The sequence below is a fragment of the Cervus elaphus genome, chromosome 22 (assembly GCF_910594005.1).
Source record: "Cervus elaphus chromosome 22, mCerEla1.1, whole genome shotgun sequence".
NCBI lineage: Eukaryota > Metazoa > Chordata > Mammalia > Artiodactyla > Cervidae > Cervus > Cervus elaphus.
The window spans coordinates 8,428,660-8,444,469 of NC_057836.1; the positions used below are offsets into that span (position 1 = coordinate 8,428,660).

At 43.8% G+C, this 15,810-nt stretch overlaps 1 protein-coding gene across 9 annotated transcripts in view; it reads right to left on the bottom strand.

Annotated features, from left to right (window-relative positions):
* The window catches only part of TNRC6B (trinucleotide repeat containing adaptor 6B), a 254,502-nt gene that overhangs the window by 56,372 nt on the left and 182,320 nt on the right, over positions 1-15,810 (bottom strand). For 6 of the 9 annotated variants that reach the window (XM_043881416.1, XM_043881408.1, XM_043881413.1 and 3 more), the window contains 3 exons: positions 9,215-9,556; positions 2,908-5,256; positions 856-1,014 (listed from right to left, as the gene is read on the bottom strand). In XM_043881416.1, the coding sequence (XP_043737351.1) occupies positions 856-1,014; positions 2,908-5,256; positions 9,215-9,556 (2,850 nt within the window). The remainder of the gene's footprint in view (positions 1-855; positions 1,015-2,907; positions 5,257-9,214; positions 9,557-15,810) is intronic. The other 3 variants (XM_043881415.1, XM_043881417.1, XM_043881410.1) reach the window with 2 other exon arrangements.

Sequence of the window (15,810 nt, forward strand, 5' to 3'; positions counted from 1 at the left end):
ACTTCTTAAGAAAACTACAAAAAAGTGAAAACAGGCACTTGAAATTAAAGTTTTAAATTGAGGATCATCCAATGGGACATTCTGCAGCATCCGTTTACGAAGTTTTGCAAATTACTGTGAGTACACACTGCCAGCTGGATCAAGGATAGCTTAGATTATCAGTGATTATGAATAAGTGTGACGTGCTTTGTTTAAAAAATTCAAATGAAGAAATCTTTGTTGGGTTCAAGAAACCTTAAATGTCCCTGTGTGGGTGGGAGTATGAAAAGAGAGACAAAGGGGCAAGAAAGGAGCAGAAGGATGAAGTCACTGGGCAGCAGAGACCTTGTTCCATGTTAAATGCCAGGAATTATTTTTTTTAACTTATACCAACATGAGCGTAGAAATGCAAAATAGATACAGTGAGCAATATTTAACTTACTATGGGAAAAAAGGCACATCAAAATTTCAGTTCTGGCCAGACATTAAACTTAAGTTAAAATGAGGGATTTCCCTGGTGGTCCAGTGGCTAAGACCTCATGCTCCCAATACAGGCAGCCCTGGTTTGATCCCTGGTTGGGGAACTAAGATCCCACTTGCCACAAGGAAGAGCATTCGTGCCACAACTAAGACCCAGCATAGCTGAGTAAGTAAATATGTTTTAAAAATGAAATCAATAATACTAACTTACGACTTTCAGTTCACTGTAAGCATTTTTACATATGCCAAGCCAAGTCCCCATCATTTGCTACTAACCATTCACTAAAGATCCAAGGTCCTGAACCTCGTTGAACTGATAATGTAATAGCAGCCCTCCCCAAAATGTGTGACTCTCCAAATTAATAGACTCCCTCAAAAAGAGTGCCGTATACTTACTAGGTTTCATGGCATTTGGAGCATTGGAGGGTGCAGTCCCCCAGCCTGTTGTCGACGCTCCAGTGTCATCCATCTCGCCCCACCCAGGACTGCTTTCGTTTGGCTCACCCCAAGCTGAAGTACCATTATCTGGAGCAGATGGTGTGCTTTTGCTCCAGACTGTAAAGAAAGGACACGCATCTCAAAGAATGATTTATGAACACTGTAGTATCCAGGGGGGTGAAGGGAGGAGGAACAGGACCTCCTGAATTCTATGGGAGGAAATAGAAATGTGGATACCACCTACATGGAGGACACCTGGCACTGTCACTTTTACTTTTGGTAGAGTGATTCCACTGCCAGGAAATTATACCATACATGTACTTGTAAAAGTAGATGAAATTACATGTACAACAATGCTCATGGCATCACTGTCAGAAAACCTTTGGAAACAACCTAAATATCTGTGAAAAAGGGACCAGTCAGACCAATCGTGAGTTGCCCATCAAGTGAATACTATATGCGAAGCAACTGAAAGACAGAAATGTATTTGTTGACATGAAAAGTTTTGAAGAATAATGAGAAAAGCATGGTGAAGAACAGTGTATATAGTACAATTCCCTGTGTAAAATGTTTAAAGGATATATTTTGCTACAGGTATGAACAAAATCTCTGACTGGCACACAAAGTTCTAAAACCTGCAAGTAGAGACTCTAAGGGTTAAGATTCTTTTATTTTTTACCTTTTGCTTTTCTATATAGTTTGAAGGTTTTTACTACATGAAGAAAATTTTTCACATGTTCTAGATAGGGAATTAATAAGCAAATCTTCATTTCCTTCTTTTGTCTTCTTTTCAATATTAAAAAAATAACAACTAGTTAAAAGTAATCATTTCATAACTGGATTCACTGAACTTAGACTTCCTTTGGAGAGTGGGAAATTATTATGATTAATTTTAACTCAAATAATCCAAACAAATTAAGGGTGCATCCCTTCAATTCGTTGATTTACACAAGGGCATTCAAGTTGCCAATGCTAAACTAAGAACCATCACCAGCACTACATTTTAAAACTGCCTCCCTTTATAAGTTTTTATCAGCACTATTTTTAATTTATGAGGCATGATGTTTCTTATCCAAAGAAGGAGGGAAGAAAGTTTAATTCTGGACAACTGATTATCATGAGATAATCTCCACATGACGAACTGCTCCACTTCCAGAGGTTAACTGTTAAAAATCATCTGGAAAGTGATGGAATACTTTGGCCACCTGATTCGAAGAGCTGACTCGGTGGAAAAGACCCTGATGCGGGAAAGACTGAGGGCAAAAGGAGAAGGGGGCGACAGAGGATGAAATGGTTGGATCATCAATGACTCATAGAGCATCAATGACTCATGGACATGAATCTGAGCAAACTTCGGGAGAGAGGGAAAGACAGGGAAGCCTGGCGTGCTGCAGTCCACGGGGTCGCAAAGAGTCAGACACAACTTAGCGACTGAACAACAACAATCTCCATAACGAAATATGCCACTTCCAGAGGTTAACTGTTAAAAATCACCTGGAAAGTGATGGAAACCTTCCAGATCCCAGCTTGGCTCTAGTGTTTTCTGATGGCCTCTGCAAGAACAAACACAGACGGCTTCCCATTGCTGGGAAACAGCAACACAGAGGACGTGTCCACAGGCAGAACAGGAATGTAGAAATTAGGTCTATTTCTGCTCCTATTTTAATTCTTTATTTTTAAATCTAGAGCAGAGTTTGTTTGGCAAGATCTAAATCTTTCAGATTCTGCAGACCGATACAATTAGCAAAAAAATAAAAAATAAAATAGGGGTGAGACTAACCCAGGGATGCCACCTTCCCCTTTTACCAAGAAAGAGCATTACCATGTACCACCAGCATCTATCCTCACCAACGTTTGATATAAAGAGAGCTTTTGTTGACAACAGCCTACAGTTAAAGCAGGAAAGAGTCTCAGAACGAAGCTAAGTTCAATAAATACCTCTTAATAAAAATGCCTTGGTTTAGGATTGTTTTTCTTCACCAAAACCTGTAAGAAAAAGCCATCACCTACCTGATGCTGATTTGCCGGTCATCGGGGTAGGCAGGTTTGCTTCTCGAGGTGCTGGGCCCCCTTGGGAATTCTTATCCCACAGATTCACATTCTTGTAGTTATAACTGTTGGGGTCTCCCCACGCGGAAGTGCCATCATCAATGTCCATCTTCCGACTGATCGACTGCGGGGATGGCTCTTCCCAACCGCTGGGTTCCTCATCCTTGGGGGTTACTGGCTGCGGCCCGCTGCTCCAGTTGGAATTGGAAGGTCGTCCATTGCCTGGAGGTGGTGGGGCTGGGCCTCCCCAGGAGCCAGAGGCCTCGGGTTGTGGTGGCGGTAGCTGCTGCGGCGGCTGCTGCTGTTGGTGCTGTTTGTTCCAGGAACTGGGCGGTCTACTTGTCTCTGTCCACGCCGGAGACCTTTTGCAATCTTCCCACCCGCCTTTGGAAGCCAGGCTTGTGTTCCCACCGCTCCCCCAAGTCCCGATTTCACTCTGCCCACCTTCGCCCCACCCGGACACAGGTTTATTCGCAGCATTTTCCCAATTGCTGGTTTTCGCCTGATCGACCTCCTCTCCCCAACCATTCTTTCCAGAAGTCCATCCTTGGTTGGGCTGGCGTCCACCTCCCCACCCCTGATCCTTGTTGGAGTTCTCATTCCAAGAGGAAGATGTCTTCTCGTCCGGGCGTCCTCCTCCCCAGTTGGAAGAGTTGTTGTTCTTATAGTCATTCCAGCCTCCTGCGTTCTTGGGGTCTTTCCACTCTGTAGAGGCTGAGAGCTCTCCCCATCCAGACTTCATTTGATTGCTTTGGCTGGGTGCGTCTCCCCAGCCCCCTGAGTTCTTGGTCTGTGTGGCAGCGCTCTCCCACCCCTCAGTTCCTTTGTCAGATTTCCCCTCGGGCCTTGGCACCTCTTCAATGTCCCACACTGTGTCCTGCTTAATTTGAGTTTGGCCCCAGCCGGTGTTTGAGAGCACCCTGGGGTCCAAATCAGTTCGGCTCAAAAGAGTCTGCAAGACAGCCTGACAGTCGGGATGTGTGGGCCGGTACGACCGGCGGCCAGAACTGTGACTGTCGCTGCTTCCTGCTTTGTGGTTGCTTCCAGTGCTCTGACCTCCAACTTCACTTCCTGTGGAGCTGGAAGATCTTCCCCAACAGGGAGCCTGGGCACTGCCTTGGTTTTCAGGGAGGGGGTGGCCCTTCTGATTGTCCCATGCTCCAGTGCTAGAATTTGGTTGGTTTGGACCACTCCATTCTCCAATTTTCAACTCATCAGACCCAGTCGGCTGTTTCCATTCTCCCTGAGAGACCCCGGATGTCATTTTGTTCCCTTCACCCCACTTGCTGTCATTAGAGTCCTGAGGGCCAAAGTTCCAGGACCCACCCGTAGACCTGTTATTGTTGTCCCAAGAGTCACTTTTTGACCCGGTTGATTTCTGAACAGGAGCTCCTTTCCAGGAGTCCTCTCTCTCCTTTCCATTGTTCCCATTGTTTCCAGAATTGCTTTGTCCAGAGGCTGTGTCAGTTCCAGAAGGCCCCCTAGCTGCACCCCAAGATCCAACACTCCCAGTCTTTCGATCTCCAGTGCTTTGTGAAGGGGCATCAGTGCTCCTGGAGGCGTTCCCCAAGCCCATTCCAAAGGGCATTCCCTTATTCTCCATGGGGTTTGGTGAACTTGAGTTCAAGGAGTTAGTGTTTCCATTTTTTGGTCCATCAGTGTTATGAATTTGAGCCTGCTCTCTGCCAGAGACAACAAAATTAACACCCGCATTTTCCATCTTTGACTGCTGTTCCCTGGATGCCTGACCTACTGTGCTAACCTGCGCACTGGAATTACTAGTCTCCGTTTCCAATGCCCCTTTCCTAGAATTTCCTTCTTGGACCAGCGCTGGCCAGGCAGATGGGTTGCTATTTGGGTTAAAGTTGCTGAAGCCAGAGCCAGGTCCAATTCTCTCCTGACCACTCACATTCCTCCAGTTTCCTAGTCCATTGTTGCTCTCTGTAGTAGAGTTGGAAGATTGAACAGATTTAGCCTTAGGGTCAGATTTCCAGACCCCAAGATTACATTCGTTCCCGGAACTTGCAGACTGGCACTGGCTCCCTTTTCCTTTGTTACTAGTGGTGCTTCCTGGCAGAGTGCTCTTCTCAGAGCCAGGGTTCGAGGCACTGTTGTTATCGGTGGTGTTTTCGGAAGAAGACTCAGTGTCTTTGCTGGCAATGCAAGGCCACTCTTCCATGTCAGACCCGTCTACAATCACCTTGTCCCAGCTGTGAATGGGGTTGGGGGAGGCGCCGCTGTTGGAGGAGGCTCCCGGGCCCCAAGTGGAATTTGCATAATTTGAAGCAGCAGCACCTCCAAGGGTTGACTCTGAGAAAGAGATGGTCTCATTAATCACAGCGGCACATGCATCATCTCTCAACCCTCGAGCTCAAACCACCCCCAAAGCGAGCTCATCACTTCCCCACAAACTAGTTCTCTACCCACTGCCTGCCTTGCTTAACTGCATCATACCCGTCTTAGTCTCTTCTGTTTTGCCTGGTTGGTGTATTTGCTAAATCCTACCCCCATAGCACCTCTCAAGGCTATCCTCATGCTACTTCCAGGGACAGAGAAGGGACTTCCCATATCTTGAGACAATGCAGTTAATAGCCCATCCTGGCTTTACAGCTACAACCCACTCTAAACACCCCCAGTATTAATAAAGCACACCTCTGATTGTATCACTGCTCTATGGAAAGGAGTGGAGAGTTTCGTAGTGCATAAGAATAAAGCTAAACTCTTGGGCCTGAGGTCTGATTAAGATGCTCCACAACCTGGGACCCACTGACTTTTCCATTTTCCCCTTCCCCTGCTTTCTCTGACGATGCCCACACTCTACAAACTGTGCCATCCCACCCTGGCTGCATTCCTCATGGGCACCTATTGTTTTTTCCTTCGGAATTCACACACTGAAATCTATCCATCTTTCTGGGCCTAGTTCAAGTGCCACTTCTTCCATGAAGTTTTTTTGAGCTCACCACCTGAAAACAGCCTTTCTCTGTCTGGAGCTGTTTGCTCTGTGTACTGCATTCACCTCTTCCTTCACTCACATGAATGCCTTCCAGGCAGAGACGTATCTTGCTAACGTTTAAATTCCATGTGGCAGCCAGGGCACTGCTGCTCAGTAAGCAGCTGCTGAATGATGAATGCCCACCCAGCTAGATGCCAGGGCAGACAAGCATGAATCAGTTTGTATGCCCAAGGAACTTGATAAAAAGAGTCTGGCTCAGAGCATATTTGATTGGCACGGGAGGGAGGGGGAATGACCTGTTTTTAAGACCAATAATTTCCTCTAAACTTATTTCAGTTCTTTTTAACCAAACAGCTTTAAATCAATATGAAGTTCAAAAAAAATATTACATAGTGCCATATAAAAGTAAGGAAGCAGAGAATCTCAAACTCTTGAGATCAGGGGCCTCCTTGGTTTCAAGAATGTAAACAGGAGAGTGACTCATGCTAGACCCATGTCTACGTCCAGGCCTGGCGAGACTCAGCAGCTAAAGTGCCCGACACAAACACCCCCTCACACTTTCCCTTTGCAGCTGGTGACAAGGGGCCAGGAAGCCTTTCTCTGTCTGGGTTGGGCCTATCCTGACAGCTACCAAAGGAAGCCTCATGAATAGGACTTGTCTCTGTATGAAGGCCTATGTCATTGCCAGCTTTCTCTCCATCTTTACTTTGCACATAAGATGGTAAAAAAAAAAAAAAAATCTCTAGTCAATTCTATGTTCAAATCAGAACTAGAATAAAGCATCCTACCATTAACAACCACCAATTCATTGTCCTTGCCAACACTTGATGGTCTTCAAGCTCTGAATTTGAGTATGATCTCAAAAAAACATTTGAAGAATAAGTGGAAATCTTTTGATAAGTTTTTAAAAAATGGGGGATGATATTTGGAAGTTCTTGGCTGCTGGCTGTTTAGCATTCATCTATTAAAAACTCTCAAAACTTCCAGCAGAGCCCTTCAGGTAAAGATTTCTTATACATACATACAATTTTTAACAGAGCTCAAAATCCAGGGCTCTCTATAAAGAAACATTGATCTTACAAATCTACTAATAGGATGGTATTATGTGGAATTCTCCCAAAATTCTGCATTATAATCTAAGAGACCATTCTCTCTCTGTTCCCAGAGTTCCAGGAACATAAACATGCACGTCTTGAGATTCAGAACCAGCCTCTGCACTAGCCTCGCTTCCAGTCGCCCCGAGTACACACCTGAAGAGGCACCTGGGGCAATGGGGGCTTGAATTGTAATGCTCTTGTCTGAGGAGGGAAAAAAGGCAACGAAGAATGTGGACAAAAAACCTCGAATAGCCAAAGTAATCTTGAGAAAGAAGAATGGAACTGGAGGAATCAACCCGCCTGACTTCAGACTCTACTACAAAGCCACAGTCATCAAGACAGTACGGTACTGGCACAAAGACAGAAATATAGATCAATGGAACAGAATAGAAAGCCCAGAGATAAATCCACGAACCTTCGGACACCTTATCTTTGACAAAGGAGGCAAGGATATACAATGGAAAAAAGACAACCTCTTTAACAAGTGGTGCTGGGAAAACTGGTCAACCACTTGTAAAAGAAATGAAACTAGAACACTTTCTAACACCATACACAAAAATAAACTCAAAATGGATTAAAGATCTAAATGTAAGACCAGAAACTATAAAACTCCTAGAGGAGAACATAGGCAAAACACTCTCCAACATAAATCACAGCTGGATCCTCTATGACCCACCTCCCAGAATATTGGAAATAAAAGCAAAACTAAACAAATGGGACCTAATGAAACTTAAAAGCTTTTGCACTACAAAGGAAACTATAAGTAAGGTGAAAAGACAGCCCTCAGATTGGGAGAAAATAATAGCAAATGAAGAAACAGACAAAAGATTAATCTCAAAAATATACAAGCAACTCCTGCAGCTCAATTCCAGAAAAATAAATGACCCAATCAAAAAATGGGCCAAAGAACTAAACAGACATTTCTCCAAAGAAGACATACAGATGGCTAACAAACACATGAAAAGATGCTCAACATCACTCATTATCAGAGAAATGCAAATCAAAACCACAATGAGGTACCATTACGCGCCAGTCAGGATGGCTGCTATCCAAAAGTCTACAAGCAATAAATGCTGGAGAGGGTGTGGAGAAAAGGGAACCCTCTTACACTGTTGGTGGGAATGCAAACTAGTACAGCCACTATGGAAAACAGTGTGGAGATTTCTCAAAAAATTGGAAATAGAACTGCCATATGACCCAACAATCCCACTTCTGGGCATACACACTGAGGAAACCAGATCTGAAAGAGACACGTGCACCCCAATGTTCATCGCAGCACTGTTTATAATAGCCAGGACATGGAAGCAACCTAGATGCCCATCAGCAGATGAATGGATAAGGAAGCTGTGGTACATATACACCATGGAATATTATTCAGCTGCTAAAAAGAATTCATTTGAATCAGTTCTAATGAGATGGATGAAACTGGAGCCCCTTATACAGAGTGAAATAAGCCAGAAAGATAAAGAACATTACAGCATACTAACACATATATATGGAATTTAGAAAGATGGTAACGATAACCCTATATGCAAAACAGAAAAAGAGACACAGAAGTACAGAACAGACTTTTGAACTCTGTGGGAGAAGGTGAGGGTGGGATGTTTCGAAAGAACAGCATGTATAATATCTATGGTGAAACAGATCACCAGCCCAGGTGGGATGCATGAGACAAGTGCTCGGGCCTGGTGCGCTAGGAAGACCCAGAGGATTCGGGTGGAGAGGGAGGTGGGAGGGGGGATCGGGATGGGGAATGCGTGTAACTCTATGGCTGATTCATATCAATGTATGACAAAACCCACTGAAATGTTGTGAAGTAATTAGCCTCCAACTAATAAAAAAAATAAAATAAAATTGAGCTTCAAAAAAAAAAAAGAGCAGCAGGCCAAGAAGACACTCGCCAGACACTGAAACCCAGTTTCAGGAGAGAAATGCTGGTACACATCGCACACTGGGCTCCTGCTCCATCTTCCGAATAACCCCAAGAGTCTACAAGAATCGTTACCCACTCCAGTATTCTTGCCTGGAGAATCCCATGGACAGAGGAGCCTGACAGGTCACATGGGATCACAAAGAGTCGGACACAACTGAGTGACTAACACTAACTAACTCAGTCTATATAATCAACGGTTCTTGTGGACTTTAGACAGGCAACACATAGTGATGCGCTGGCTCCCTGCAACCCCGCCCCGGTCCCCCTCGCCCGAGGCGCGCTCACCTGGTGCGGTCCCACCCTCGCTCTGCAGCAGCGCTCCTGTCACTTGTGCGTTGTTGGGGTTTGCTCCAGGCGCCGTGGAGGGAGGAGGCCCCGCCCCGCCCCCGAGGAGCATGCAGGACGGTGGAGGGGGCTGCCCACGTTTCAGTAACACTTTGTGGTCCTGCTGGCAACGGAACCGGGGCGGCACCTCCCGAGGCATGTAGCGGGCGGCGCTGGGCGGCTGTCCGTTCGGCACTGCCACCCTTTTGGCATTGTTGCCACCATTGACTGGTGGCGATGGAGAGCTGCCAATTGGGCTGGCGGCCGTTGGTTGGCTTAAACTTGGTTTCGTCACTTCGGGCACTGAAAGAGAGAGATGGGGAAATAGCCTTTGAAATCCAGTGAATTTTTCTGAAGCTTATTTTTTCAAGAAAGTGTCCATGAGATAGGTTCCAATAAGACAATGCTCCTTTCATCCTACTCTGAGGGACATGGTGTTTCCAGATCCCCCAGCATCTTCAGTTTACTGGAGATAGCTAAGGGTGGAGAGTGATGGTGACAAGGATTCAAACACTGCGGTATCGTGGAATGACATTCCGTTAACTAAGGAAGAGAAGGAAGTAAGCACCATTCACTCCCCGAAATCAACAGTGGAGCCCCCTGAAGGGCTGCCTAGCAGGCCTAAGGGTGCACACAGACCCCAGGCAAAACCCCTGGGGCAAGGTTCAAGGCTCTCAGCCCAGCAGCTCTTTCTCTCCATCCACATTCTTAAAGAAACTTTACCCAAAGTCCCTGGAGCAGGTATGCTCAGCCCCCTTCATGTGCGCTCCTGGACCATGTTGTCCATCTCTGTGCCACTGAAAATACTGTTTATATTGAGATTCTCCATTTGTCGATCATTCTCCCCACTAGGTCAGAAGACCCTCAATGGCAGGAACCCATCTTTCACTTTTTTTTCTTAGGGCCTGGCACAAAGTATACCCCTAAAGGGAAACCAGGCTTACAGAATCCCAAGATCAATGTGGTTTTGGTTTCTACAGCCAGCTGAACTTAAAGACACTGCTTGGCATCCTGTGTAAACATTAGAAATGTTATAAATCTCTTTGCTTTTATTTAAAAAAAAATTAAGTGGCCCTTATGTGTATTTTTTCAACTATTCATTTAAAATAAAAATTTCAAAATGTAGATATTTTTCCTATTTAAATATTTAAGGTTTTTCCTCCCTTGTAAAATGGCAAACAGGAAGGATGGGAACATGTGAGATGACTATGAAGCTCTGCTGGACCCTTCTGGCTTCCCTTCCACCCAGTGGAGAAAGTTCTTCTGGACTGGCAAATCCCTCGCTTCATCCTACCAAAAGACTCCACCCTTTCCAGGAAAATTTACCTGGCAGCACACTGTGGCAGCAATACACAATCAATCACCGAGCCTGGGAATTCCGAGGACTCTGAGGCCAGAGTCCCTGAGCCCCAGAGCCATGCGAGCGCCAGCCCTGGGGGCAGTATTGCTCTGACTGCTGAAACCATGCTGGGTCAGCAGGCTGTTCACTAAACTGGCTTCTTTATGAGAGAGCTACATCATCAGAAATCAGGGGGCCCAATCTACACCCGCTGGACACTGGGGAGTACTATGAGTAACAGGAAGAAAAAAGAGCAGGAGCCTGAAGTAACTTCAAGGCTTAAACCCCTGGTCTAACCTTAGCCAATCATGAGGCAGTACTGTGCCTCCCAAGAAGGAAGAGAGGTGAGAGGATGAACAGATAAATAGATGTATTTCTCAAGAAAATAAATAGGTCATTGCTTAATACTGTGTTGACCCAAAAGTTCACTTGGGTTTTTCCATAACATCTTATAGAAAAACCTGAACTAACTTTGGGCTAACCCAGTATTATTAATATAGTGGATTTTGCATGACTTATAAAGACCAATGTATAAATGACTGACAAATGGATGAATACAGATGAATTATTTAATGATCCATTTTCTATCTGTGTCTGGAGGATTCCATAGCACACAGCATTTCCAGTCTCCTCTCCTCTTATTATGAGAATAAACAAGAAGCTGATGAAGGCTGGGGGAAATTCTTCCCAACTAGCTTTTAGGCCAGAAAGAATTATGCTTCTACAGGGCCACCCTTCTATAAAAAGACTAGAACCTCCACTTTAAAGTAACCAGGCTTGTCACTCATTTCCCTAAAATAGAATCAGACATGGTAAGAAGAGCCTATAGAGCTGAGATCTGAACATCAGTTGGATGAACTCTGAATCACTCATAGCACAGTGGAAGAAATCTGGTAGATATTATATACTGTATAAGATTCCCTGCAAAGCTCTCAGGGCATTTTCCCACCATCACATCAGAGGTACAATGGACCATAAGTAATGAAGTCATAATAAAATGGGACCACCTTTTGACTATCCTCCTTCCAACACAGTGCTCCCTCCTGGGAGATTAGTCATTCAAAACTCTAGGACACTGTCAGAAAAAGCCTGCCTGCAGTACATGTTAAGAGTGAACTGTTGCAGGGCTTGAGTGAGTGTTTACCCTGTTTTACCACACTCTAAGCACTAACTGCAGAGCAATGCAGGTGTTAAGCAGGATGCCCAACCCGACCTGCATCCCGAAGTCCAACATCAGAATCCCTGCAGGGATCATGGCATATTCCAGAGCATCAGGGGTAACCGAGCAGAGGGAAACTAGGATTAAGTCTGAATTACTTCTCAGGTCCTCTCTTTTCTCTTCTGAATCTTAATGGCTTGCAGCTTGTGGTACAGATATTTCTGAAGATGAGCTGCTCAAAATAAAGGCATAGTTTCTCATTTTCCAGAGAAAAGGTCTGTGGCTTAAACCTGATCTCTGCTTCAAAGGGGAATAAAGACACTGTGGAAAAAACTGGGTATCCTACTTTCTAATTTCCACTCATTTACCACTGAAAAGCATTTACTTCCTCTAATGATTGACTCTTTTCCCCTTCTCTTGTTGCCATTATTTTATACCAATCTCATCTTACAGTCTGAGCTTCTAATTGCCTCTACTTCTGAAAAACTTCAGTAAGATGCTTTTTCAGATAAAAGTTTTCTTAAGAAAATTCTGAGATGGGCAGGACCAATAAACTATTTTCTCTAAATACCTTGATGGTATCAAACATTAAAAAACAAAACCAAAAAAACATCTTCCAGTAACGTTTTAAAAGTAATAGTTAAAATACAAACATGTTCTACAAAAGACATTATTTTAGACTGAAGAATTTCTTGGTGAATAATAATCAAGGCAATACAAAAATATCTCAAAGACTGATGACACATAGAGTGGCCGATGCAAGCTCAACACTGTTCAGCAACCTCTAAAGCACTGTCTCTGTTTCTTTACCTCTCACTCATTCCCCAAACTCAATGCACAATGGCTTTCGCCCAGATCATCTCACTGGAAGTTTCTCTCCTCATTAAATCATTAGTGATTTCGTTCCCAGTTTAATGGGAACTGGTTGAACCTGGGGGGTGGGGGTGGAGCCTGTCTTAAATATTAATAAATTAGACTAGCTGTTGTTTGTTGTTTTAGTCACTAAGTCATGTACGACTCCTCTGTCCATGGAATTTCCCAGGCAAGAATACCGGGCTGGGTTGCCAATTCCTTCTCTAGGGGGTCTTTCCGACCCAAAGAATGAACCCCCATCTCCTACACTGGCAAGCAGATTCTTTACCACTGAGCCACCAGGGAAGCTGAAATTAGAGTAGACCCAAGGTTAGTACATGCAGCCATGAAATTAAGGCTCTTGCTCCTTGGAAGAAAAGCCATGACCAACCTAGACAGCATATTAAAAAGCAGAGACATTACCTTGCCAACAAAGGTCCGTCTAGTCAAAGCTATGGTTTTTCCTGTAGTCATGTATGGATGTGAGAGTTGGACCATAAAGAAAGCTGAGTGCTGAAGAATTGATGCTTTTGAACTGTAGTGTTGGAGAAGACTCTTGAGAGTCCCTTGGACTGCAAGGAGATCCAACCAGTCCATCCTAAAGGAGATCAGTCGTGTATATTCATTGGAAGGACTGATGCTGAAGCTGAAACTCCAACAGTGTGGCCATCTGATGCGAAAAACTGACTCATTGGAAAAGACCCTGATGCTGAGAAAGATTGAAGGCAGGAGGAGAAGGGGACGATAGAGGATGAGATGGTTGGATGGCATAACTGACTTGATAGATATGAGTCTGAGTAAGCTCTAGGAGTTGGTGATGGACAGGGAAGCCTGGCGTGTTGCAGTCCATGGGGTTGCAAAGAGTTGGACGCAACTGAACTGAACTGAAGGTTATTACAATGAGCACCATGTAGTCACTGTAATAGGATTTCTGGAATAGACTCAAAGATAAGAGTTTTGGCCAGTGGAATAAAATGGTCCATCACCCCAGGTATGATGATGGGAAAAAATTGTTTTTTTGTTGTGTCCCAGTTGGGTGAAGATTATGAATTTGCTTTGTACAATAATATCTAAAAATTTTAATTTATACTGAGCCGGAAGTTTTCCCCTATTTCTTTGACTCACCAACAGACATTTACCAAGGAAATGCTAAGTGTCAGGCACCAAAGTCCCTCAAATCTTTGAAGTTATCAGAGCTTCCCCATGTGGAAAGCCTTTCCTTGGGGGTTAAACATTCCCTCCCCTCTTCCAGCGTCTAGCCCTCCCAGAGGGGACACAGGTTCCAATTCCTCGACCAATCTGGCCCGAACTCCTCAAGGTCCATCCAACAGAGGTCAATCTCTGTTCCTTTCCATAGAGCGGTGCCCATTACAGGAACTGCAAATCCCTGCCTAGATACTGTATTTCTAGTAATGTAGCTTAAAGCTGTATTTCTATAAGTCAGTTATTTCATACTGGTAACTTCTATTAAGCCAACTGTAACCCTAAGACCTAATACCTTCAACACTAGGTGGTTAAGTTCAAACCCTTCCATTACATAGTCTACGTCTTTAATCCTAATTGTATCCTTCATCCCTGTTAAATCTGGTCTATTACATCAATCCTACAAATGTCTCCAATTTCAAGACCAATACCCAATGAACGAGATCAGTTGCTACCTAAGTACCTTGCAGTATTTGTTACCTGAGCAGCAGGCCCAGCTCTAGCCCATGTCCATCACCTCTACTTGAAAGCCCATTCTGTTCTCTCTGAAATCCTCACCATTAAAAAAAAAAAAAAAAAAAAGATGGAAGATAAGAAAATATACTCGGAATCTACTTTTCCTCCGAAATATGGACAAATCTTACTTTAGTCCTTTCTGTACAACCACAGCCTTGACACCAACAGTCTTTTCTTTTTTTCTCATAGGGTCTGCTGGGGAAAGAGAGGTGGAGTCAGAGTTCAGGGGAGCCTGCCCAAGGAAGGCATCTTTTTTGGGAAGAGGAACAGGACCCAGAAACATCAGCTGAGGGAAGAGGAGTGGGATTCAGGCAGACCCCTGGGAACAAAGATGAAGATACGGCTGTAAAATGGGATAAAAAAAGGTAAAAAGATCAGGGCCTCCCTCTTCTTATGGTCTAACACACCTCAGGGATAATTTTTATTTTTATTCTCTGGTTCTAACAATTAAATCCATTATGAGACTCAAAACGGGCGCTCCGCTCACTTCAGATTATTTTACTTTAATTTTTGAAGGGGAATATGGAAACTGTGCAACTGTACTCCATTTTATGGTAGGTATGAGAAAAACCCTAAACAGAGGAAAACTTTGGTAGAAGTAAAAAACAAAATTTAACTTTTAAGGCTTTGGCAGAGGAAAGAGGAATGTGATTCTAAGAACAGACCTGGTACAAATAAAAAAAGAAAAATCTAACGGATTTTCAGTTTTCCAACAGAAATACCACTTAACATACAGAGCAGCTTGTTTCAACAGCTGAACTGGTCCCTGGCTTCACAAGTATTAAAAATTGTGGCCAGGCCCAGGAACCCAATCACTGTGTTCCAGTAACCACAGAGTCTGGATTTTTTCAGGAAAAGGCCAATTTTCTCATCTGTTGTCCCCATAAGTCATCAAAAAGTCCTATAAAAACACTTATATGCCAAAATCCTTTCCTAGATAGTATGTTGGTTTAGAAAATATGGACACTGTTTCATGGATCAATAATAACTCTATTTCTATTGTAAAGTATAATTTATATTTCAAACAAGTAATTTACAGAGATACTTTCAAAATAATGCCTATTTCTGGGTTAGGAACTGACAAAGTATAAAGGGAGAACACTATTTTAACTAATTAAAATAATTACAACTAGTAAGTTTTGCTCAGTTTATTTTATAAATCAGTAAAAAGTTCTAGACTATTTTCTCCTTTGAAATGCCTTTCTGAGAACAGCATCGAAACATGTATATTATCTAGGGTGAAACAGATCAGGAGCCCAGGTTGGATGCATGAGACAAGTGCTCGGGCCTGGTGTACTGGGAAGACCCAGAGGGATCAGGTGGAGAGGGAGGAGGGAGGGGGGATCAGGATGGGGAATACATGTAAATCCATTGCTGATTCATGTCAATGTATGACAAAAACCACTACAATATTGTAAAGTAATTAGCCTCCAACTAATAAAAATAAATGTAAAAAAAAAAAAAGGAAAAGAAATGCCTTTCTTTCCC